This window comes from Tupaia chinensis, unplaced genomic scaffold, assembly GCF_000334495.1.
Source record: "Tupaia chinensis unplaced genomic scaffold, TupChi_1.0 Scaffold000377_1, whole genome shotgun sequence".
Lineage (NCBI taxonomy): Eukaryota > Metazoa > Chordata > Mammalia > Scandentia > Tupaiidae > Tupaia > Tupaia belangeri.
Window position 1 is genome coordinate 165,551 of NW_006159875.1, and position 23,231 is coordinate 188,781.

Consider the following 23,231-nt stretch of genomic DNA (forward strand, 5'->3'; position numbering starts at 1 on the left):
GGGGGGATGGCCATGCCACAATCTCTTTTCCTCCATTCTCTTCTCGGGATCTTGGGCACACATGCACACGCGCCCGGCATGAGTTTAAAGCCACTGGCTCCGGGACGCGAACCATGGTCAACTACATGGGAGTCCAGCGACATGGCCATTACGCTACCTGCTGGTCCCTGGCTGCCAGTGGTTTTGGCATTGAGTTTCTTAGTGTGTTCCTGACCTTCAGGTCTGATGAGGTGGCTTTGCGGGAAAAGCACGAGTGTTGCCTGTGGGGCACAGATGTGAGGGCAGATGCCTGTGGCTTGCCTGGGCTATGGGACATGACAGGACCTGGGGAGAGTGGTGCCTGGCAGCCAGGTGAGTGGAACGCTTCCCTGAGGCCTGGGACAGGCACACAGCAGAGGGCGCCATCCTAGCAGGAATCGGAAGCTCCCCAGTTGCCACGCAGTCCCTCCTCCCCTCGGACTCACACCTGTCTATGAGTCTATCCGCACAGCTGTGCCCTCTGTCCCTGTGTGCTGTGGCATGAGGCCCTCCCTGCACGTGGCATGGAGATGGTTCTGCAGGGTGCAGGGCTCACTACACTAATACGCAGGCAGGAAGAGCAGTCCTCGACTGGTGCCTGGTTCTCCTGCCAGGTGGACCCTTCCGCTTCCCACTGCTCAGTGCTCTGACTCCCAGGAGTCCCTGACATCAGAAAGGGCAGCCTGCCTGAAGGGCAGCCACCCAGGTCTCTGCCTGCATGGCACTGAGATGTGCCACTTCCCAGCCACTCTCCTGCACCACAGCGGGGTGGCTGCCGTGTGCCCTCCTCATACAAGGCCCATGATGCCAAGGAGTGGAGGGGGCAACCTAGGTGAGGCTGCGATGGGAGCGACGTAAATTCTGTAACTTCCATCCTCCGGAAGCTATGACGGCACGGTCTGTCCCCAAGTGGAGAGCGCTTCCTACCAAAATGTAAAGGGCATGTAACCCATTCAGAATGCCTATGACCAGCCTCCTTCCGGAGCTGCCAGGGCACAGCAGAGCCTGCAGCGTGGCCTGGGAAGCTGCTCTGACTTGTACTCATCTCCTCCATCACCCGCCCCACAGCTAGGGTCTGCCAGCTGCACACAGACGGGACCAGGCGGTGAGGAAGTCCACCTGGGCCACGCAAAGGCCCACGTGCACACATGCACTCTCGATTCCACGCACTTGTAAGATTTACACACACTATATGTTATATCTTATACAAAACCCCATGAAAATTTACTATTTATGGAAATATGCATTTTCCATGAAATATGGGTATGCATGGATTTCAAAAATGTTTGCACCGAAGTAAACCTGTGCTTGAATTCCATTTCCCACAAACTTTTCAAAGTCCCTCATGCAGTAACGTGGCAAGCCAAACCATTTATTCCCTGGGATCCTAGAAGAATCTAATCCGAACGTCAATCTCCGACATTTTTGTACTAGACTCAGGAAGCAGGTCCCAAACAGCTCTCCACTTATAAACTGCAAGGCGTTTTCATTCCGGAGCTCGTCGTGATGGACAAGGCCCTGGCATGGCCCCGTACACGGGCTCTTACTGCTCTGCTGACCTGGCTGGGACTCTGCTTTGAGACTGGGAAGGCGGGCTTGGCCCTCTGGTTTTCAAGAGTCCTAGCTCCCTCAGGCCTGAGTCCCGGTGGACAAGCCTGGCTATTATTTAATCTCTCTGAGCTCTACTTTTTTTAAAAAAAGACCAACTAGCCCATGTTCTACACTGTAAAAATGTACAGTGATTAAATGTAAAAATAAAATAAAATAAAATAAATCCGTAAATAAGACCAAGTGATTTGGCTCTGCTGCAGTCAATGAAGAACGGAAGATGCACGGTCCCTGTCTCTGGGCCACGTGAGCTTCCAGACAGAGGGACGTGACGTGTGAGCCTGCTGCCCAGCCTGTCTGTGCTCAGACTCAGCCATACTGAAGGGGCACACAGAGAGGGACGCCCCCAGCCCGGACTCTGGAGTCAGCCAGTTGAGGAGGAGCTGTGCAGAAAGAAATGCAGCTCCCTTTCTTCTCCTGGCTTCCTGCTTGCCAAAGGCCCTGCTGGAGAAGTCTGAATTAAAATCAAGGCTGTTACGGAAGATGAGACATTCCGAGACTAAATGGAGGCAGCGTGCGATTTAAACTAAGCATAGGACTTGCTAACTGTTTTCACGGTTAAGGTAGTAACTGTTTTCCGAAAATCACCGAGCTGCCTGAGCTGTCTTCTAGGGCATCCTCGCCGACTAAACCGTGAAGCAAGTGGCACTCTGTTTTCCAGTCACATCTGCGGCTTGTTCAAGGTCAGCTGGAACCCACGGCTCTCTTTTATTTCTAACATCCCACTAGATAGATCTGTGATCATATTAAGTCTGATCCGTTTTTTAAAGCAACGTTGAATTTAATGTTAGTGAAATGTTTTAAAGTGATAGTTTTGAGAAATATTTTTAATCTACGTCTAACTAGCTTCATTTTTATTCAAAAGAGAAAAAAAATACACCATAATCCTAAATAAATAACAAGAGTTAAATAAAGAGGAAAATGTACCCAGCTGCATTTTTAAATTAAATTCAATGTCATAGAAAGTTCATATCTTGTAATCCAAACAACTGCCAGTTTCTCCCAAGAATCTCTCTGGAAAATATTTTCAGAAGAGTCTGAAAGTCTCAGAAATGCAAATTAATCAATTTTATAGCACCACATACCGACTTCCGTACCACGTGGCATCACATTTAAGCCATAAACTGACTCAAAGCAAACGATACATGCTATTTAAATATATAAACTCTTGAAAACAAATTTCAATGCCATAAAAATCATTTTGGCTGCACATTTTCTTTTCTCTTCAAAGGTAAGTCTTGAGAAAATACAGCTGTTAGTAGTATTTCCTTGGTGGTGGGAGGGGCACCAGCAAACTACACATTCATCTAAACCTGGAGTCTCTGCCCCGTCTCCTGCCTCCACTCCCGTCTTGACGGTGCTTCCTGTAACCTGTCATCCAGGGCCTCAGCTCAGCAGAGAATCCCTGATGCGGGCAAGAACTGGAAGACCTAAGAAGTGGCACAGTAGACCTCAGCGATCCGAAAGAAGCTGACAGTGTCAGAATCCACACGCAGCGTCCTTACAATGACATGCTGAGAAGGGCTGTCACCTGCATGTGTCCGCTGCTCTGCTCCTGGGCAGGAGATCAAGGCCTAGTGTATATATGAAACGAGGCCAAGCTCAGCCCGCTGAGTCCTTAAAGTGACATTTTATGTCAGGCGTAGTTTGGCAAGCAAAGATAGAAAGTTCACCTGGATATTCAGCATGTTTTGAAACATTGAAGTGATCCTGAGAATAATATTAACGCTGCCTTACACACACTGGCCGCCTGGTTCACTCCACCCTGGCCTCCCCAAGGATCCCTGGGTCTGCATCAGGCATGGCAAGAGGAGTCAAGGACTAGGGTTGGGGGATCGGGCCCCCCAATCACCCACTGGAATTAGAACTCAGGGTGAGCCAGTTAGCCCTTCTGGGAATCAGTTTTCAACAGATGACAACACGCTGGCCTTGCAAGGCTGCTGTGCTCCCTCCTGAAGTATAGCCTTGACTAGGAGAGCAGCCCCCGCCTGAGAGGCTGTACCAGCTGGTGCGCTGGGCACAAGTCCTACCCTAACTGCTAGAGGGATGCAGGTCTTTGCATTTATCACTAAGCTAACTCCTGGGGCTTTCTTCCATGCCTGGGTGTTTTCTATTTTTAATTTTTTTTTTCTATTTGCCAAAGGGTGTGAGTGCTTATTGAAGACAGAAAGAGAGAGAGAAGAAATGTAAGAAAGCACCCCCGATGGGGAGAGCCATGCCACCATCTCGTGTTCTCCATTTTTCCCTCCTCCCGAGATTTCAGGCATGTATACACATGTGCCCAGAATCAAGTCGCTGAATCTGGGATTTGAAAAGTATGGTTAACTATAGGAGATCTACCTGCTTTAACCCCTAGATGGCTGGCCCCTCTTTGTATCTTCCAAATTCAGGGTGGGTCTGGTCTTAGAGTTTAGTCCTCGAAACTTTAATACTTAATCTAGCTGAAGAATCGGGTCCCATGACAGATCTCTTTAAATGCCCCCAGAAACTCCAATACTATAAGCGAACTGTGTTTTATCCATTTTTCCTACTACTGAATAGACTGCCTGCCAACGACTGCAAACTATGAGCTGTTCAGAGAACTTAAAATATTAGCTGAATTTCAAAAGCCAACTTGTATCACTTCTGCTTTCTCACTCCTACCAAATGACATACAATTATATATACCAAAAAATTCCCCCCAAATTTATTCACATTCTGTTATGAGAATCGTAAACAGCACCTACCTCTTTCGAATTGTAGCTTTTTATATCTTTGCATAATTTCAGCCGCAACCATGCACTCGATCTAAGGGAAGAAATACAAACAAGGGAGTGACAAGCTGAGGGCTGGAGTACAGGCGATGTAAATGTCAGCAGGTGCACCCCACCCTGCAAAGCTGGGCAGGTAGACCAGCACTCCGGACAGCCCCGGTGCCTTCCCTTGACGTGCCTCATTCTCCTGTAGGTGACCCTGTTTAGGGCAGGCAGCATCTGGGCAGCTAATTGCAGTTTCTAATCCTTCTTTGATCAAGAGCTCAACATACTGTTTCAGGCACTGAAAGAAAAATAGAGAAAAGTCCATAAACATCTTTGCTTCCTTAATGCCACAGAAACATGACACATTGGAAAACCTGGCCGTCACGCTGTCCATGACAGTTCCATGTTTTCACTGGGGAGCCCAGAACAACCACCAAATGAGAGGTTCGGAGCTTTAGCCCTAGGGTATTTGTGGGGTGCCTATTTTGTACCAGGGGACATATGCTAGTTCACGAACTACAGCTGGGGTTCAGTCTTTGTGCACAGCCTCAGCAAGAACAAAAGCCAAAAACTAAGAGCAAGAAGAAGGGCGGGCAGGAGGTTGAGAAGTGACAGTTCTACGGTTCACGTAAGCTGCCAGTGCTGCACTAAATACTCGTCTTCCATCGTGTCACAGAATCCCTAGGACATTCCTTTTTCTTTTTTATTGGTTTTGCCAGAGGGCATGAGAACTTGCCAGGGAGAAAAGAGAGAGCAGAAAAATGGAAAAGTATCATTCCCCCTGTGGGGAATGGTCACACTGCAATCCCTTCTCTTCCAGCTTTCCTTCCTTTTCGAACATGCTCCTTTGGGCATACATGCATACACACTGGCAGGTTTCTCAAACCACCAGGTCTGGGACTTGAATCACACAGTCGGCCATGTGGGATCCAGTCCCCTTAACCACCAGGCCATATGCTGGCCCCTTAGAACATTCTAACAAGAAAGATTTGGCTGTTTTATCTTTCAGATATGAAATCTAAGTTGCCAATGAAGAAACTCACCAGTTTACTCTGATAAGTAAGGGCAGAACCTAAATTCGAACTCAAGCTTGGGCAGTTAAAGTGTCTGGATTGAGAACCCAGGTACATTAGGCATCCTTCATCTCTGCAATCTCACTTCCCGCCAACTACTTACTACCAAAGTGATCTCCTCGGGAAAAACATACAAAATCTCAAGTCAGAAAAGATCTAATGGGAGACATAAGGAACAATTGAAACATCAATGAGTATGTAGTCTGGGCCAGCAGGTGATTTGGTGGTTAAGACGCTGGACTCCCACATGGCCAGCCGTAGTTGGAGTCCTGGACCCAGTGGCTTGAAAATCACACCGTGTGCATGTGCATGGGTGCCCAAAATCACAGAAGAAATTGTGGTGTGGCCATAACCCTAAGGGATAATTTCTTTTTTACTTTTTAAAAGAATTATTTTTTTTTATTATTGTTATTTTTTAATCTGACCAGAGAGAGAAAGAGATAGCCCAGGGGATGATATCTCACTTTCCCTCTCACTATCTCTTTCTGTCTCTTTCCTCTCTGGTAAGAGAGGAAATACCTTATGGCAAAATATTAAATATTAAATATTAAAAAAAATAAAAAGAGTAAGTAGTCTTTCTCAATACCAAATTAATCTTGCTTTACAAAGTCTACTGGTCTTTGTAACTGAAATTCCAATTTTTCCCTGAAAAGCACATTATAAACAACAATAGGAAGAAAAGACTCGGCCTTCACTCATGTGGGCTCACTACCAAGAGAGACCAGAGACAGAAACTTGGAAGAGCTTACACAAGGACTCGGATAGCAGAGGAGACTGGGACCATTGCATAAAGGGAAAACAATGCAATTACCACCAAGCATACCAAACTCCAATGTTTTTGTTTGTTTGTTTGTTTTTGTTTTTGTTTGGTTTTGTTTTTTAGGTTTTTGCTATAGGGTGGATATGCTCACTGAAGAGAGAGAGAAAGAGAAAGTAAGAAACCACCCTGTTGGGGGAATGGTTATGCCACAATCCCTTCTCCTCCATTCTTCTTCTGGGATTTTGGGCACTCATGCACACTCAGCCAGTGTGAATTTCAAGCCTCCATGTTTGGGACTTCCGCCATAGTTGACCATATGGGAATCCAGGTCCTTAACCACCATGCCACCTGATGGCCTAACAAACTCCATCTTTAATCAATCTCAGTATAGTTGAAGTTCATAATAGCAAGACTATTATAATATTATAATAACACTAGTGAAATTTTACAGCAACGACTCATCAAGAAAAACCTATAAGCTATATTCGTTAAGTCACCACTTCTCCCCAATGTATAATCCATTTAATTGGGAGAATGCGTGATTATAATTAATAAATGGGCATCAATGAAGTCCATCTACAGTTCCTATGACTTCTAGGTGGAGAAAAAGTCCATTACTCTCTCTGTACCAGCTTCATTTTTCTCATATGAAATTTGGGGTGACTCAACCCACCTTACAGTGTGGATGGAAGAATTTTCTGAAGGGAGAAGGCTTAGCAGAATACATGGAAAAGGGTATATGCTCAATACAGAGAATAATTAGGTCTACATGGGCAATTCCCTTTCCGGCAATCCAGAGTATTCCATTCATTAAAATCTCTAGATAGCAATTTCTTTAAGAAATCAAAGCAATCCTCAGAAGAAGCCATTTCTCAAAGCATTCCTCAAGCACTAGGATGTTAGTGCAAATTCCACTGTTGGTGGAGAGCTGCTGAGGCCCGGAGTTTAAGCCTGCATCTTCTAATATGCCGGACTCTGGTGATGGCAGGGCTCTAACTGAGAGGATTCACAGACACATCTACTTTTGCCAACTCAGTGCTTCTTAAGAGCTCTCAGAGTGGTGGGTCTCAGCGTTCTGTCTGAGGTACAAGATGGCAGAGTTCTAGACTGACTCATTAAAACCAATGTGTGGCCATCCCTGGAATAAGCGAGGGACAAAACAGGAAGGGGCAGACAATGAGGTGGGGAAGGATTCATATCAAGCCTCCCTCAGGGCTGCAGCCAGTTCTGGGCGGCATCAGCTGGTCTGATGGGGCGATACCGATACCACTGGGGCTCAGGGGAGCAGCCAAGTGTTGCAACAATGGCCAGTTTACAGCTGGCAGGAGAGGAATGTCCTGTTTATGGTGGGTGAGACAGGAGGAGGGAAGGACTGTAGCTTTTGGAGCCAGACAGACTTCAAGCAAAGCTCGTCCTTCTAATGAGAGGACATGGACAAGCTCAGCAGTCACTGGGCCACCATCCTTCAGTGGTAAAACAGGGCTACCAATTGTGCTGGGCTTTTGTTGTGAAGGGAGATTTAAAAAAGTATATAAAAGTTCCTGGCACCATTCCTGGTAGACAGCACCAGTTAAGTAAGCAGTGGTGGTTGTTATCTCTTGTTTTTCTCTCTGTGTAATATATTTCTTACAGTCATAGGCATGAAAACCTTAGCGGCAAGACCATTATTTTATTTTCTACAATTAAGTTTGTCTAAATTAGGTCTCTAGAGGATACTGGAATGTCTTAAACCGATATACCACGCAGAACACTCTCACGATATTGTGCAGAGCAGTATATAATGATAAAGCACTATTCGCCCTAGGAAGCAAAATACAACAATTAAAACTGGTGCGAAACATACACCCTGGGGAAATCTCCAAACATCATCGTTCAAGAGCTTGCTCTGGCAACAGGTAGTGAGTCACGTCTGGCTGAAGCCGCCCAAGAGCGAGCACTCCATGCCATCGGAGTGCATCTCACTGCACAATTGGTGAGATGATTATGTTCTAGACACATCAATTTGTTTACCATATAAAGAGACACGAGGATCCGAGCGCCTGGCCTTGCATCTATCAAAACAATCCAGTCTTCTTCCAGATATAAAGTGGGCCATGACTCACAAGCAATGCTTTTCAATCTAATAGCAGAAAGATGTCTTGAAATGAGCACAAAATAATAGGGAAATAAAGAAATATGTGTAAAAATAAATAAGCAGTCCTTCAGCAGACACTAATAAATTTACCCATTATCTAATGACCAGTTTCCAAATACCTTCTAAGTACCACTTGCTAGCTTATCACTTCACCCAGGTTAGTCCACTGAACACACGCGAGTATCATGAGGGTCTATCACTCCACTTTGTAGACTGAAAAATCCAGGCTTAGGGAATTTAAGAACCATTCTACTTCCTAACCTAATGGTGGAGGGTGAGAGGGAGGGACTAAAGAAGAAGGAGAGATAAAAAAGAAGTAAAATAAGTGAGAAACACAAAATGGAAATTTATCTGTTGAAGATAATATGTATGGGTAATATCTTTGAGCCAATAAAAGTATATTCTGGATGGGAAAATTCATTTTATATGCTGCAATGATATATGGTAAATGAATGTAGAATAAATTAATTAAAATAATAAAAGGAAGAACCATTCCAAAGCTATATGCTGTAAGAAGAAACACCAGCGCTCCAATCCATGCATGCCTGATTCCGAAGTTGGTGGGATTTTTTGTTTCTTTGTATTTCAATGTTTTGCCTACTTCTGCTTCAATGTATAAGTCTTTCATAAGCAATATGTTAAATATTTCTGTAACCTCATACACTTTTTCTTAGAACAAAGAGCTGTACATACTTTGAGCTAGCCAAGTCCACGTTGCCCAAGAGCACACTATCATTACATGTTCACGAAGCTGTGACTGTAAAGATGATCCGAGACATCAGGACCCTCACAGCCTGGCATGGGGAAACACATGAACAACTGACTGTATCACACTCCATGTTCCAGGATTTACTAGGGCCGCGACACAGGGGCAGTGAGCTTCTAACAGGCCACTGTGGATGTAGAGGGTTGGTCCCATCTGGCTGAGGTCAGTGCAGGCTTCGTGGAGAAGAAAAGTTGGCCAGAGGGAAAAAGCCATGCTTGGAAAAGAAGCATCAGTTCCACAGATGGAGGAAGGGGGAAGGTTCGTGGCAAGAGCCACAGAATGTTCCAGGCATTCTGTTTTCCATTTTGGCTTCCAACTCTGAAACCCGATGAGAAGACAGCAGTGCAGATTTGCTAATCCACCTCCACTGTGTCAGAAGTTTCCTGCCAAGGAGAAGCAGGCCAGAGACAGATCTGCCTCGTCTGAAACTACAGAGAAGTCTGAATTTCATCTGTTTTCTCATCAAAGGTTTGTTGGCTATCAATGATACTACCAGCAGGAGAAAACACCCAAAAACTGCTCAAAGGGGCTATATGTAGACAGATCCAAACAAAAGCAGCAAGGGCCAAGCCGCTGCATCCTCATAGCGTGGGATACACCTGGCAGACAGAAAAAGGGTCACTCTATAGCTATTATGCTCCATAGATAGTTGAGGTCTAGAATATTGCTGACTCCCCCTCCCCCCCAAAAAAATGCTCTCAGCATTTCTGGAGCCATCAATAATATGTTTAAAAACCAGCAGATGGCGAAATAGTTATATCACTGGACTCTCACACAGTTGACCACAGTTGAGTCCCAGACCCGGTGGCTTAAAACTTACGCAAGAAGCATGTGCATGCATGCCCAAAATCCTGAGAAGAGAATGGAGGAGAAAAGATTGTGGCATGACCATCCCCTTGGTGGGTGATTTTTTGCTTTCTATCTCTCTCTCTGGCAAGCACACATTCGCTATAGTAAACATCTCTAATAATAATAACAATAATAAGTTTATGTATCACCATGTTAGATAGCACATACATTGAAATTAAGTGTTTATTATTTATCGTTCTATTCCCTATGCCTAACAGAGTACTGACAAATAGTGATGAATCAATGCTGCACAGATAGAGATGGTGGATGGATGGATGTTCAGATGAGTGGAATACACACAGAATAACCAGACACTTGGTAAGAGACAGTCCTTAGCATCTGAGCAAAAGAGGTGGAGACCTGAGGCAGAAAGTTATCTATACACCAGAGTTGAACTGGCAGTCCTGGCCTGCACAATCCAGAAGGCTGAGTCATTCCTAGTAGAGCTGTCTCAAGGAGGCTGGAGACGACCCTGCTCAGCCTTGTGAGGACGGCTTCATGGAATTCCCAGTGCATCTTGCTGAGTGGCCTGAGGAATCTGGTGTACCCTCCACAGTATATGCTCTGGCAAAGATCAGGTTCCTGGAGGTCGGAGGAATATGACTTGACTCACAAGCCAAGGACTCCAAGATAGGAAGTAAAAACTTATCAGAATAACAAGTAAAAAGTAAATAAGTGAAAGCTCTTTTGGGGCTAGATAAGGTGTAGGGTGAAACGCGGTGCTAGGGAAAGGCAATCCCACACAGGAACGTTCCTGGTTCTGGTGCAGAGATCTTCCTGAGTGTGCCAGGGTATACACTAGCTCATGATCCAGGGCTGGCCGAGTCTAGGGGTGGTTCACAACATCTAGACCCTGTCGGGGGTGCTGTCTTGCTCTCTATCTCTTTCTGTCTCTCTCTCTCTCAATCTGTCTCTCCCTCCATCTTACTTACAGAAGAAATAAATAAAACCGTATTCTGCTCTTGCCAAATTATTAAATTGGTTTCCTCCTAAACAAATGTGCCCTGTGCTCTCTGATGGCCACAGCCTAAACTCCACACTGACAGGTGGCTTGTGTCAACCATTCCATATATCAGGCACTACTGTAGGCTTTCTTTCTTTCTTTCTTTTTTATATTGCCTGAGAGCATGTCTGCCCTCCACAAAGACAGAGAGTAAGGGACAAAGTACCTCCCGATATGGGGGAGGGATTTGGTCACACCATGATCCCTTCACCGTATTTCCGTACTTCCACGATTTTGGACATACACACACACACACACACACACACACATCTGACATGTTTCTTTTTTTAATATTATTTTTATTATTTATTTATTTTAATTTGACCAGATAGTGAGAGAGAGAAGAGAAAAGGAGAGAGAAAGCAAGCCACCGGGTCCAGGACTTGAGCCACAGTCCGCCATGTGGGAGTCCAGCACCTTTAACCACCACACCACCTGCTGGCCCCTCTGGCATGTTTCTTAACTGCCAGTACTGGGACTCAAATCACAGTTGATCATGTGGAACCTGACTAACTTAACTACTGGGCCATGAGGGCAGACTTCCATAGCATTTTATTTGAACAAAAATACCATGAGCTTTCTTTTAAAGAATACTTTGAAAATTCACCTTCACCAGGGCAGACTAATCCAATGTGCTAAGACAGAGATGAATTTCTTCTAAATATGAAGGCCCTATGATTTTTTAGATACATTTCATGGAAGAGGTAGAGACAGAACAGGAACAGCAGCCGTTGTGATCATAAAAGTAAGAAAAGAAAGAGGAAAAGCTTATTCTTACCTGCAGTTGGTCATTTAGAACTCAAGTATATAACACTCTAGACAGAATGTTTATTTAGATGAGAGCCAAAGTTGTTAATGTGAAAGCAAAAGGAAATAAAGCCCTCATTCCTACAAAGCTGCTTTGGTGGAGCGTGTCGACCAGTAAACACAACCACAGCACAGGATGACACAAGTTCAAACACCAGACAGAAGAAGAGTTGACATGTAATCTACACTGCAAATTCAGCACTTTCCACCCCAAATGATCCCCACCCAGACCTCTATTTCCTTCTGATCAAGAGTTGGGCAGGTACGGAGATTGTAGTCTTACTTCCAGACCCAGGGCTCTCGGCACAAACCAGGCATTCCATAAGGGTTCACTAAATAACCACTCCCTGTGGACATGAACCAACACCCACTTTACACAGTGAACACAGCACAGAGCTGGCAGGGACAGAAATGTGTGTCAGATCAGGCTACTGCTCTGATCCACTGAATCTCTACAGAGTGCTATGGTCTGCATGCATTCCCCCAAAATTCATCTGCTAAAACTCAGTGGGTCATTGTAATAGGGTTGAGAAGCTGGAGACTTAATTCGATTATGGTGTTGAAAGGTCGGGCTTTTGGGAGGTGATCAAAATTAGATGTGGTCATCAGGGTGGGCCCCCATGATCGATTTTGGCAGTGCTATAAGAAAGGCAGACACACGGACACGTGCTTGACCTTGCTCTGTCCCACCACATGCCGCCCTGAGCTGCCTTAGGACCCTTCTGAGTCCCCACAACAAGAAGACCCTCACTAGATGCAGCACTTTGACCTCAGACCTCTAAAACTGTGAACTGTGAACTGAATACACCCCCATTCTTCATAAATCACCCAGACTCAATATTCAATTATCAAGCAACAGAGAACAGACGAGGACAACAGGAATTGTAACCAAGATAAATGACCGGAAGTTTGAGGCGGACGCAGCAGTTCCAGGGTGTCCTAGGTGGATGGCCTTGGCAATGTACAGGAAGAAAGGGACATGACATCTTTGTCCCTTATCTCAGGCATGCTACTGCTCAACATGTTGTGCATTGCCTCGTTTAATTTGTTTATGAGGTTGATCATACTTAAGAGATGAAGAAACCAAAGCTCAGAGAAGTTAAGCAGCTTGTTGCAAACGACACAGCTAGCAGGTAGCACAGGCAGAGCAAAGACCTGGGCTCAGACCTCAAAGCCGGAGTTTGATCATGCAACTTACCTCAATTAGCTAGCTTTCCCCAATTTAATTAACCAGCTGGTGTCAACTTTTTATTTAAACTACTAAGGTTCATTTTTATCACAATTAGGCATTCTGTGTCGAAAATATTTTGTTTACTAAAAATTACACTTTTAAGTAACAATTTTTCATGTTTATTTCTCAAAATCTTGTCATCTGGGTTCTAAAGGTGAAAGTCCCAATTACCAAGAAACAGCTAAAATCAGGATAGATGTAAATCTAGCTCAAAACAAAAAATATAAAAAGTAGACATATGTATATATTATGTATATTAATACCTATGTATGCATATGTATGATGTATAGTCTCGGTGTCTTCAGAAAGTTCATGTACAATGCATATTATGAAAAGATACATGCATTTAAACATTTTCACACTCAGCAAAAATGAAAGCATTTGAGGGGCCTGTGAGCTCTCACCATCTCTAAATCCCTGAAGCCAGGCATGGCTTCTGCAGTGTGCACAGTGCCATGGTGGGCCCTAGAACCCTGAAAAGCCTTCATCCAGAGCTCTACTGTCCTGCCCAGGCCATGTCGCTCAGACACAATACACAGGCTCTGTGTGACCTCATTAAAAATCACAGAGAAGACCTCTGGACTCACCCTGAAGCAGCCAGGCACCTGTAAAGCAGCAGGCTGGCTAGACTGCTGCAGGGCAGTGCCTCATTGTTAACTGAGAGGCAAGCACTTTCCATGCTCAGATTCATGTGGGAAGCATATTAAACGGTGTTTCTCCACTTGTGGGTTCTCAGTGTTGTCTTTATGCCCCTGGCACCCAGAATGTCTTAGCAGGCATATGTATGTACTTGGGGAGGGGTTGGGGGAGTACAGACATACAATGTTCAGCAAACCACTAACTTCAAAAATCTTTTGAGTGCATCTTTTGGGACAATGTTTTATAGAACACATGTTTGGGGAAGCTGTCCATATAGAAAAGTTATCTTTTTTATCCTTGTAGTTCTAAACCTGACTTAGAAGCAAAGTGCGAAGAGCCAGGCCACTGGGCACTACCAAGTGACAGCTCCTGCATGTATGTTCTTCCATCTGAGCTCCTGAGCAGGCTAGGTCACCTCTGTTATGGAGATGGGGTAAATGAAGCCAGGAAGGTCAGAGGAGAGCTGGCAGCTCATCACAGGGATGCCTGACGTCTTTCCTCTAGCTATTTCTTCATGAAATAAAATGCATCAGAACTTCCCTGTAGTTCAGTAGTAACTGTTACTGCTGTAAGAGTGCTTCCTCTCAGTCTCACACAACTGTCTACCTTCCAGTTGGTCTCCCAGAAAAACACAGTGCAATACTCATGGCCAAAGGCCCTGGGGTCCTGGTCTGGTTTGCCCCCAGCTAGAGATTACTTTACACCTTCACATGGGATGAGCACATGAACGAAGATGTCATGGGACAAGGACACTCCCCCCTTCTCAGACTGCCCACACAGGTGCTTCCTCCTCTTCACACTACCATGAGCACAGGCAGAAGCTGGACGCTTTCCAACACGTTAATTTTCTATAAACAGTGGTGGGAAAAGCCACACTACCCCGCTGTTTCTTGGTAGTCCCAGCAACTCCTCCTTGAACAAACAGTGCTAGTTTCTTCCTTTCAGATCCCTTGACTTTGCTTAAACCTGTGGTGTGAGTTACAGTTGCTTGTTTATTTTTACTACAGTTCTCTAGAAATAGAAAACTGAAATAACAACAGAAAAATGAAGCCTTGGCACAAAGGCCAGGAAGAACAGACTATGTCAAGGAGAAGAACACAAACCATGGCCTCAAGGCAGCATGAAGGTGGCCGGACAGGCCAACTGTCCAGAGGCATTTGCCACAGAGGGGTTGTTCAGTGTTGGAAATGCGCAAGGTGCTCCAGGCAAGAGGGAGGCAGTTTGGCATAAAGCTAATTATGCGATCTGTCCTGGCCTGCTCCATGTCCTGGCTCGTGCTCCGGAAATGAAAACGAGCCCCATGCGTTGTGCTAATTAGATGGAGGTCTGTCCCTCCGGACCCTCCACTGCCCCCGCCCCCTCTGATCCATCCTCATCTCATGAAAATGTCAAAAGCAATTTCCTTTCCTCTAGGTTGAAACTATTTTCCTCGGGCTTTAATCAGGAACATTTCTTGGATGTTGCCTCCATGATGAAGATTGATTCACTTCAGTTTAATCCATGAGGTTTAACATTGATTATTTATTATGAGTCCTACAGTAAACTGTGTGTTCGAGGAACGAGAATGAGCCAGAAATCCTTCCACCTTTCAGAAAGTCCACCTTGCGCATAACCAAGAAATCAGGAGATGTAGATGTGAATGTTTGCAAAGCTCAGTTTTCTTATCTACAGAACAGAAATGATGTTTGCTGTGCCTACACAGCAGAAAGATCAGGAGGCATAAATGAAATAAAACCTTCCAAAGTTGGGCAAGAAGGATAGACACGTCTAGTGCCAAAGGGTAGGAGAGACTGTCTGAGCGACAGACTTTAATCTAGACATTTGGAAACTACACAGGCAGGCTGTCCATACTGCTTATTTATAACAGCAGTTAAATTCAGAAGCAACATTTGTTGCTGTTTTTATAGTTTGAAGAAAGTCCTTTTTTCTACCATTTTGAAGATGAAAAATATGGTATTTTATTTTATGTTTCAGCTTTACTGAGGTTGAGGTGTAGCTGGCATATAAAAGTATCTATATTTAAGGTACAGCTTGCTCTTCTCATACATACATATATATGTGTATATATGTATATATACACACACACACACACACACACATATATACATACATACACACATTGTGAAAGAGTTCCACAATTAAGCTAATTAAATATCCCCCACCTCAAATAGTCTTTATTTCCTTTCATGGTGAGGACACATACGATCTGGTCACACGGCACATTTCAAGTATGTAAGATGGTACCACTAGCTATGCCTGAAACAGGGCACAGAAGATCTCCAGAAGGTGCTCATCCTGCACGTCTGAAACTCTGAACCCCTTGACCATCACCCCCGTCCCCCCAGACACCCAGACACCCAGTAACCACCATCCAACTTCCTGCTTTTATGGGTTTATTGTTTTTTTATCCCTTGAATGGGAAGAAAAAAAAAAGTACAATTAAATGAAATTAACTAAAAGTAAGCCCTACACACTCATTGTTTTCTTTTTCAATGATAATAATTAGAGGTTTGGGTTAGACACAAACTCAAAACTTCTTAGGTTATAAGTCCCTCTATTCATTAAGAACAGATCATTCGTCTCCAAAGGAATGTTGGCTACATCTTAAGGAAATCTACATGCAATTTTTAAGATGTATCAGTTCTAGTCTAGCACTAAATCAGTAAAAGAAAAACTGAAAACTGAATATCCTCGCTACACACAGTCGCTAGGTAAGCACTGTTAGACTCTCAAGCATCGAGTTATTCCACTACACTGAAAATGAGGTGTGATCAAGCCTCCCTCATCCTGTGAGAACATGTGCAGCGACGAGTTTTCAGAATGGCGTCACTAGCTTCTAAAATCCTGAGTGACTGTTTCTGCATCACCAGCCACAATAATGGAAACCTACTTTGGAAGCCTCGACAAGAGACTGCCACCAAACAAAAGTTAATGCAAAGCCTTGTTCCATGTCTGAAAACCAAATCCCATCCCGAAATGCTGTTAAACTTTACCCACAAAGACCCACCAGAGTACAGAAGATGCATTGGCACTGGGCTATGGTTGTCATCTGCTCCACCGGATACTCCCCCAGACAGAGCTTGCAGGACACCAGTGGGTCGAGGGCCAGGTCCCAGGTGGGCCGGTACCTTGCTGTGGTCATGGCAGAGCAGTCTGGAAGGAGAGAAGCACAGCGATCAGACCTCCACCAGAGCTGTGGCAGGAATCATGCCTCCTAGCACAGCTGGGGCCAGGGAGGTGGCGACCAACTGCTGGTGGGGTGAGGTTCTCAGCAGAACTCCTCTGGTTCCTCTGAGACACTTTAGCCAGGGCTCCCTGACTCGGATCTTTATCATTTCATGGTCACTTTCATGACCCCCAAGGCCAGAGACCCACCCAGCTACCCACCTTCTCGCTGTCTTGTCGATGTGCATTTAACAGGACCCTCCTCCCAACTAAGCGTCTAGCCCAGGAGGCAAAGTCTCAGTCAGCCTGGAAGAGATGCTTTTGAGAGAATAGCTCCTACTTGGATTTAACTCTGTCCAGCTTCAGCTGTAGAAACATCCCAGGAAAAACAGTCAGCGAGGTATTTCCCTCGAGCCCCGTGTCCTCTATGCAGAGCACACCTGTCTGTCCACCACTGCCTGCCAGTTAACTGCCTGAGAGTGTCCTCAGCCTCCATAAACAGCCCAGACACCACCTGCTTCAGGAGCCCCCGTAGATCTTCTAGAACGGCCTGCTCTGAAAGGCCAGGGTCTTTGGCAGACAGGCTCACCCACGTGGGCTGAACGCATCCAACAGCGTTCAGTGTAGAGTGGATGCTCAATACATGAGTCAACCTCACTTCCCCATCCTCCCCAAACATTCTCTGGCCACATCCCAACCCACCCTGGCCAGTGTTCCTCTGACCCATGTATTTTTCTATGGCTACGACAGTCACTCCGCATTGCCACTGTTGGGTGAATAATCTGTCTCCTGAACCGGTCAGCAAGTAGACTCGGGGCAGACAGGACAGATGTGACCCTCCAGTTGTTGGCTCGGCAGTCGGTTCATGGTGACCTGCCAGAAACCGCCTGGTGAGTGGATGATCACTCTTCTATCTAGGGATATGAGCTATCACCTTGAATCCTCAGGCACTTCATTTAAGCTGGGTAAAGCACTTACTTTGTACTCACAATAGATACGGTATGTTTTCTTACTTCAGTATACCTTGCTTTTCAACTTATGCTTCCAATGCAAAACTGAGTAAGGTCAGGTCAAACCTCGCATAAAATCTCTGGTCACTTGAACCCTCACTGCTTGCTATCCAGGTCTCAGGATCCAAACTGATAGAACTGGCTGCTCTTCCCCATCGAAACCCACTCTGAACTGAGGAAGAAACAGATTTGGACAGCAAGAGATATTTGCATTCCCTGTCAGTTTGCAAAGCCAGGGGAAAGAAAAAAAAAAAAAAAAAAAAGATGTGTCTCATCCTATCATCCCACTTTGTATTTGCAGGCAAAGGTTGTGTACATAACAACAAAGATCTAAGGCGTGAAGGAAAGGGAACACCAAATAGCAGCAGACGGCAATGAACACAAACAGCTCTAGGATCTTGGAAGGATTCACGATGTTAGAGACAGCTCCCTACCTACAGATCTTCAGATGCAATTCGGAAACTCTCTTTTCCAGATTACAAGCTAACTGATAACACCAGGCAGTGTGTGACTGCATTTAGCCAGTGCTAGCGACACTTGAAAGTATGAGAATCAGCTTGAGCAGAACTGTCAGAACAGAACAGCTTGGCTGGGGACACGAGGCTTGCGTTTTGAGGGATGGTCACATTACACAAGTGAGAAAGAGGAGGAAGAAATCTCCTATGGTTTGGGCCGACTCTGGGCCTGGTGGTTAGTTCAAATCCCAGTCCCAAAGGCTTGAAAAACATGTGCTGGGAAAATGTGCACGTATGCCCCAGCATCCCAAACCCCGACAGAGTGGAGAAATGGAGACGGGATGGCAGCATGACCACGCCCCATTGGGGATGCCGTCTCCCTGTGCTGACTGCATGTACCTTTTGGCAAACTCAGAAAAAAAGAAAAGGAAGATCTTAGCACCTGTCACCGATGACAACTGCAGAGGGGACATGGTAGGGGCAAAGAAAGCTCTCCGCTTTGTGATCAGTCAGAATTAATGTCTAAACCAGTACTGACCATTACTGGCACAATTTCATTTTTTTTTTTTTTAAGTTTTTGCCATAGAGTATGTGCACTTGCCAGAGAGAGACAGTGAGAGGGAAAGTGAGACATCACCCCCCAGGGACAATGGCCATGCCACGATCTTTTCTCTTCCATTCTCCTGGAATTTCAGGATGCTTACACACATGCCCGGTATGAGTTTCAAGCCCCCAGGTCTGGGACTCAAACTGCAGTCAGACATGTGCGAGTCCAGAGCTGTAAGTACCATGCCACCTTCTGGCCTGATTAGCACAGTTTCTTAACCACTGGCCAGTCTGTTTACTAGCCTTTGTGATGCACTGGTAAGCCCGTCTCACAGAGGGTCATGAAGACTGAGAGAGAGAGGGAAAGGGCCTGCTGCATGGGGCCAGTGCTCAGAAAGTCCCCTCCCCCCCCTGCGGAACCTCGCTCGGCTTGGGTCTTATCAGTGCACAGAACCTGAAGGCGCTCTGCAGTGAGGTCCCATCTCATATCTGGGCAAGTACTCCTGTGGTCAAGGAATGGGACTTCTAAATGTTTCCATATCCCTTCCTCAAGTGTTGACAGTCATAGCCCACTGGGTGTCCCTGAGCAAATATTTAGTTAGAATGAGCCACCTGCCGAATTCTACTCACAGCAGCCTGGGAAGGGAAGTTCCGGGAGACTCAGAGGAAGGGCTTGCAGGACTCCGAAGGTTCTGAGGGCAGGTGAGACCCAAGGTGGATGGCAGAGGAAGGAACATGGCATAGCAGGGCAGGAGACTGGCCAGAGTCCAAGCACAACAGGATGACTGAAGGCCACATGGGGTCTGCAGCAGGGATTGGGCAGCAATCAATGCCAGGGCTGGGACAGTAGCTCTTCCCAAGGCGGCCACATCTGTGAGGACCCGGGTCCGACACCAACGTCTTCTCCTCTGTTATAAAAGAACTCTGACACACAAATCCAAGTGACTTTGGAACTGGCTGTAGCCTTCAATCTGGCCTGCAGCTAATAGGTCCAAGTGACTTGGATGACTCAGAAGGTGGCTCAGCCCCTCGCGGGTGCAGGAGAACCAGATGCAGCATCCCACACGCCTCGGTCATTGCCATGTGGACACTCCTCTGGATCTGAACTATGCTATTACTATTTTAAATGTCTGCAGGGGTTTCTCTGGGTCCTGAGCCAACAGGTCATGATTCTTTTCTCCATATTAATCTGCATCTTTTTTCTGTTTTAATTTTTAATGATTTTATTTTCTCAAGTAGCATTTCCTGATTAAGAATGTTAGAGAGTACTAAAGGGAATCACAAACCTTAACCTGAAGGGGTGCAACTTCCTTTGGGCTTCGCTTGAGACCAGAAATGCCCCCGGGGTAGCAGTGTTGGTGTCTCTGGCCAGAAAGTTGGGGGCAGGTCTTACTGATGAAGTCCAAAGGGCATTGCAAGGGTGCGTCCGGTAGGGCACAGCCGCGGTGGTTTCATGGAAAAGAGCCCACACTTTGGAATCAGGAAGTGCTGAGCTCCGATTCTTTTTCTGCCACTGGTTATGTAATCTTGGAGAAATTACTTAATTTCCATGAACTTCAGTTTCTTCCCTCTGTAAGACCGATTCCTCCCTAGCTCCTGTGTGGACTTGTAAAGAACAAGTGAGAAGTCCTCTATTGAAAATTCCTAGGACATCCAGGCCCAGCAGATGGCATAGTGGTTGAGGCACTGGATCCCACACAACTGACCGTGGTTCGAGTCCCAAACCTGGCAGCTTAAAAATTGCACAGGGTATGTATGCCCAAAATCCAGAGAAGAGAAGGAATTGTGGAGTAGCCATCCCTCTGGGGGTGATTTCTCACTTTCCTATCTCCATCTGTCTCTAGCAAGCACACATACGCTATGGCAAAAATTAAAAACATAAATAAATAAATAATAAATCCCTGGGATATCTTAGGAGTTTGGTGAGTGGGAGTAATTATTACACATCAGATTAAAGAACTTGGATGCGGACTAACAGGAAGAGAAAAGTTGTTGAACAGAGAAGTAATAAATTGAAATGTGGCTTTTAGGAAGTTCATCAATGGCTGAAAATTTTCACAGTTGCCAGAGGGCATGTGTTCTCCCCAGAGAGAGAGAGAAAAAAAATACACCCCCTGGTGGGGCATGGTCATGCCATAATCCTATTTCCTCATTTCTCCATCGCATTAGGATTTTGCGCATGCACACACACACACGCAGCATGTTTTGCGAGCGATTTGAACAGTGGCTGGCCATACGGGATCCAGCTACCTATCTATGCACTATGCCTAACCACCGAGCCACAGGGCCTGGTCAACAGCTGACATCCTCGGGGAGAAACACAACACTCAAAGCTCCTAAAGACTCCTGCTTTACCATCAGCCACGCAGGCTAGCCCAAGGCTGGATGTCGCCCTAGCGACTGGGTCCACAGAGAGTCCCTGAATCCCCACTCACACCTGCCTAAGTCCTGGCAGGGCAGCATCACGGGGACAGTTTTCTGCCCAGGAGCCACTGTCACCTCTGCCCAGGCTGTGTGCCCAATCCGATCGTGCTTGTTCCCAAGGTGAGTCTTCCCAGGTTTGGACCTGGGCTCCCTTTCCTGCTTACAGCTTCTCTGGCGTGACCTTTGGCGCAGCTCAGAGCCTGGTCTGTCCAGCTTTCTGTCTTCCTGGACCATAATTTCTACTGGACCCCCAGTGGCCTCGCAGTGCCCCGAGGACAAGACACCCCTCCTCAGGCCCTCACCCCTCCTGCCACCCCAGCATGAGAGCTAAACCTGAAATTCCTGTTCTGGACACCACTTTGTGTTCTTTTCTCTTTAGAATACTGTCTCTGAGTTCTACTTAAAGCCACGCTTCAAATGGTCACAACACTAGGAAATACTTTACAAAAGAAAGAAAAGTACGTATTGTCTAAGCCCATCATGGTCCTTCCCTATACACAGGATGGCCTTAATATGATTTTGCAAACATTGAACAGCTGCAAGCTTGCAACAGGAATTTGCTAAGAGAATCACAATGCACAATAAAAGAAAAAACAGTCTTTGTTTTCCTAATGAGAATGTCAAGTCATGTGAACGGCAAACTATTTTAAGAACATCTGGCCAATTAGAAGTATTATTCAATTTAAACTATTCAAAATGTTTATAAGGCGAGTTACTTATGAAGCATAGCTGAGGGCATGCCGAGGGCCGTCCACTGTGGTGAAGAGGCGTGGACAGAGGATAAGGAGGGCTGGAGGGGGAGAGTCCCTGGAGGGACATGCCATCATGTCACTATAAGGTCACATGTGATCATTTGGCCACGACCCTCCCATCTCCGGGCTCTAGAGCTACGGACTTCACAAGTCTCTAGTCTCCCCATCTCCACTCCTCCGAAGCAAAGCAGGGGGCGAGGAAGCAGTCGTCATCCTACTTTATCCACCTTACTCTCTTGACTTCCTCGGCAAGTCCCTGTGCCCCTGTAGCTGGCTGAGTCCGGCCCGTGCCTTTTCAACAAACTTCCTTTGCCTTCCTCTCCATGTCCGGCCTCCGCCCCTGCTGCCCTGTGTAGTCTCTCCTGATTTCTCTGAGCCCTTCGGCTCCGATTCCTTTCTCCGAGCCTGTTGCGAGCAGTCTGCCAGTGGCTCTCCAAGTGGTGAATGTGGCATCTGCATCACCAGAGAACTTGCTAGGCCGTAACTGTTTGGGTCACCAGATCTACCAAATCAGAAACTAGGGATGGTAGAAGCACAGCAGCCTGGGCCTTTGTGAGCCTTTCAGGGGTCCAGTGAAGTCTGACAACCACTGGTCTGGATCATTCCCTTTGGCATTTCCCACCCAGGTCCACCAGACTGCAGAACTCAACGCTCCACCCAAACCAAGCCGCTGGCGTCTGCCAGGCACTGGGCCGACTCTTGATTGTCACAACTCTTCTTGTGTAAGTATGGTTCTCAGTCTACCTGACGAGGCAGCTTATCCCTCCAATGTGGTAAGTGATTATTCAAGGTAAGCACTGCGCTCTCGCTGTCTGGATAGAGCTGTCACAGATAGTTATCCCATAATCCTCTCAATGATAATCATAAATGTGTGTGTGTGTGTGTGTGTGTGTGTGTATATATATATAGAGAGAGAGAGAGACAGAGACAGAGAGAGAGAGAGAGGGACTGTTTAATTCCATTAGCCATCAAGTCCACTTCCACGCCTTACTTCATCTATCTGCACAATGGCTCTAAGCCTTTGACACTTTGCTACTGTTCCAGATTCTCGGAGGGAGAGGACGAGGTGACTACCGGAGCACACAGGGTCCCGGCACATGCCTGGCCTCCTTGCTGTGCTCATGGGCTGAATGACAGTGGTCTTTTAGTCTGAAGAGACACAAGACAAACCGATTTCAGTTTTGCCCCTGAGCCTCCGAGCTGGGAGTGCTAGGGAAAACCACATCTTCCTAAGCAGAGCTGTCAGCAACAGC

The 23,231-nt window shown here is 46.1% G+C and overlaps 1 protein-coding gene across 7 annotated transcripts in view; it reads right to left on the minus strand.

Moving 5' to 3' along the window:
* Window positions 1–23,231, minus strand: part of RNF144A (ring finger protein 144A) — a 139,203-nt gene that overhangs the window by 29,026 nt on the left and 86,946 nt on the right. For 3 of the 7 annotated variants that reach the window (XM_014589739.2, XM_006153462.3, XM_014589740.2), the window contains 3 exons: window positions 16,634–16,779; window positions 4,558–4,662; window positions 4,353–4,413 (listed from right to left, as the gene is read on the minus strand). In XM_014589739.2, coding sequence (XP_014445225.1) covers window positions 4,353–4,413; window positions 4,558–4,662; window positions 16,634–16,779 — 312 coding nt within the window. Of the gene's footprint in view, window positions 1–4,352; window positions 4,414–4,557; window positions 4,663–16,633; window positions 16,780–17,013; window positions 17,158–19,432; window positions 19,606–23,231 lie in introns of those variants that run through there. The other 4 variants (XM_027773803.1, XM_027773802.1, XM_006153463.3 and 1 more) reach the window with 3 other exon arrangements.